Genomic DNA, 3,335 nt, shown 5'->3' with positions numbered 1-3,335 from the left:
AAGAATCTCAATGGAACAATAAACACCAGTTGTAAAACTCCATTTCTTCTCTTTTTTTTTTTTTTTTAGTTATTCTTCTAAACCTTATCATCAGCTAACAGCAACCATACAACAACATCAATATACATATAAGTTCAATCAACATTCAATAAGAAACTTTCATTAAACAAAAACAACTTCAAAGATAGAGTGAATAAGGTGAAAACAAGAATGTTACCTTTTGTTGGGGCAACCTAAGGATCAAAGGGTAGAGATTGGATCAACACCTCAAGCCAACAACCAAAAGAACCTTAAGCAGCCTAGTTTCTTGCAATATTTTGTAATGTAGGTATTTTTTAGAGTAGTGTAACCTTAATAGTATAGTATAATAATAGTATAATAGTAGTATGTTGATAATGTAGTATTTTTTGTAGAAAGGTAAAGACTTAGCAGGATTTTGTGCCATGAATTTTCTCAGAAATTATTTTTTTGGGCTCCCTCCAATGGTCATGAGACCTTCTATATATAGTATTAAGAATAGGGTTTAGGGGCAAAGGACGTCAAAAAATCCAACTAAATTTCCCCCTTAAATCTTAAACCTTAAATTCAAACAAATTCAAAATTTAGCAAAGGACAAAGGAATCTTTCAACAAAATTACCATAATTAGTACCATGACCAATCAGAAATGGTACATATCACATAATACAACAAAAATACAGCATAGTGTACCCTAAAATTTAAGTGAAAATCCCGTAAAACTAAGAATCAACAGAATAGTAAGCCTAGTCATCAGATAGGACAAATATCAACAAATTTTAACGGTAAAATCGCACAAGGATAGGATAGAAACCCTTAAACCGTACCCAAATTGGGAAATTCCCCCTAGGTGTTTACTTCCATGTGATAGAGTGCACAAGATGGCTGAGGACTCGAGGTCCCACCCATGGCAACTCTATCACAACAAAGACCCGAGTAACTTCCACGAAAATGAACTAATCGATCATATAAAAGTAAAAATCGAAGGAAAATAAACCTGTAAATCACAAATACTCATGATTTAGAACCAAACCCCTCAAAAATCCGGCGAGAATGGCCATGAAATAGCCATGGAGGCGGAACCCTAGTGGACGCCTCAAATCGCCAAAGAGACTAGGGTAAGATCGGGCTGGTGGAAATGAAATTGTGGGGGTTACAAACTTCCACTCCCTCTTTTTTTTAACAAATGCCCCCCTAGACTTTTAAAAGTTTAATTTAACCCCCCCCCCCCCCCCCCCCCCCCCCCCCGCTTCTTAATTTGAATCAACTAATAACTAAGTAATATAAACACATATATAACTAAATAAAATAATTATTTTAGGCTAATTTAAAATTTCAAAACTTGTAAATTTAGAAAATTAGCTTCAAAACGAGCCTAATATTGATATGGTTCCGGATAATTTTTAGGGATGTGAAAAATGCGGTAAAAAATGAACCGTAATTCATACATCGTTTTAATTAACAATTTTCCCGAGTTAGACGGAGTTATGATGTATCTTTCAAATCATGTTTGTGAAAGTAAATAACTCGTAATTCCTTGTAATTGTTAATTTTTTATGAAAATAATAATTAAACGTCAATGTTTGTAATTTTCTAGAGATTTTTAAAAATTTTAAATTTTTAAGGGCATCCTTACTCCGACTTGGACTCGGAAATTTCAAAAAATTAAAACACGCGTTTCATGAGGTAAAAATTAGGTGTCAACAGTCATAGCTGTCGATGGGACATTCTTGAGGAGCAAGTACAAGGAGTGTTGTTGTCAACCGTCACACAAAATGCGGAGAATATTATTTTTTCGGTGGCATTTTGTGTAGTGGACAAGGAGTGTGCTGCCTCATACCAATACTTTTTTGAACAAATGAGAAGCTATATAGATGAGACAACTAAGTTGTGCATAATTTCTTATAGGCATCCAAGTATCAAAAAGGCTGGTTCAATTGTCTTCCCTACATCTCATTATGGTTGTTGCATGATGCACCTTGGGGAAAATCTCCGAACCACCTTTCATAATTCGAAAGCCGTATCTCATTTTTATAAAGCCGCAAAAGCCTATAATATAGATGTGTTCAATAACCATTTCAATCAAATTAGAGATATGGTTCCTGGGGCCACCGAACATCTTCGAAGTGCTGGATTCCACAGATGGAGCAGGGAATTTTGCTTCAGAAATAAGTATTTACACATTACTGTTTCCAACACGTAACACATCTGTTGCAAAAAATAGGTGACTTGTTGCAATAGGTGTTCTACTTGTTGTGCTTTTTCCAACAGAAGGTAACCTGTTCCAACACAAATATGTTTATTCACACAAATATGTTTGTTTTCACAGGTATAATCTTATGACGACAAATATTGCTGAGTCGGTGAACGCAATGTTCAATGTTGAAAGAGAATTTTCCATTATTGCTCTATTTGATTCTATAAATAGGAGGTTTACAGAAAAATTTCATGAGAGGCGTATGGAGTTTATCGACTCACCAACCATCTTTGTTCCTTTAGTGGAAAAAAAAAATCAAAATTTGTCAACTTAGGGAATAAGTTATTGGCCCATTAAATTGTCAACTACAAGTTCAACGTCATTGGTCATGGTGCAGTTGCAAGAGTCGATCTGCAAAGAAGATCTAGTACTTGTAGAGTTTTTGACCTTGACAAAATACCTTATCTACATGCTATGGCAACGCTTCGGGTCCAATATGGTGAAGACTTTGGAAGGCGAATTTATGACTACTCATCTCCATATTATAAGATGGAGAATTACATAATTGCATACTGTGAGGAAATTTGTCCTATGCCTTCTAAAGAATCTTGGGAAGTTCCTATGGAGATTTTAGAGAGAGAAATACCACCTCCACATGTTGATCCGAGAAAATCGGGAAGAAGGAGGACAAAGAGGAGGCGTGGAATCGGGGATCATTTCCAACCAGGAAAAATAAATGCTCCATATACAAAAGAGCTGGCCACAAAAGAACTACATGCCCAAATCGAAATGCACCATAGTTGTTAATCTTGCACTGTCTTGTAATAATAATTACAATTGTTGGTATTTGTGAACTTGAGTTTTATGATATTTTTATGTTGTTCTTTCTTGTAATGGAAAATTCTGTTGTTTGTGTTTGTGAACTTGATTTATATGATATGTTGATCTTGGTCAAATCACAAATATATGTTCTGTTGTTAATAAATTACTGAACAGTTTTCAACAAGTAATAAATCTGTTGCGACAGCCCTGTAACATGTTGGAATTTTTCCAACAAATAACTGAACTTGTTGCAACAACTAGTTAGTTTTTGAACATATCACAACAAATGGGAGGATATGT

The 3,335-nt window shown here is 34.8% G+C and overlaps 1 protein-coding gene across 1 annotated transcript; it reads left to right on the top strand.

Annotated features, from left to right (window-relative positions):
• Positions 1-1,874: 1,874 nt before the first annotated feature.
• Positions 1,875-3,020, top strand: LOC132047508 (uncharacterized). The gene is made up of 3 exons (XM_059438544.1): positions 1,875-2,215; positions 2,346-2,473; positions 2,611-3,020. Exons 1-3 carry the CDS (start codon positions 1,875-1,877, stop codon positions 3,018-3,020), a joined length of 879 nt encoding a protein of 292 aa, XP_059294527.1.
• Positions 3,021-3,335: the final 315 nt, after the last annotated feature.

This window comes from Lycium ferocissimum, chromosome 2 (assembly GCF_029784015.1).
Source record: "Lycium ferocissimum isolate CSIRO_LF1 chromosome 2, AGI_CSIRO_Lferr_CH_V1, whole genome shotgun sequence".
NCBI classification, from domain to species: domain Eukaryota; kingdom Viridiplantae; phylum Streptophyta; class Magnoliopsida; order Solanales; family Solanaceae; genus Lycium; species Lycium ferocissimum.
The sequence above is the reverse complement of the archived record's forward strand: the minus strand, read 5'-3'. Positions and strand labels throughout refer to the sequence as shown.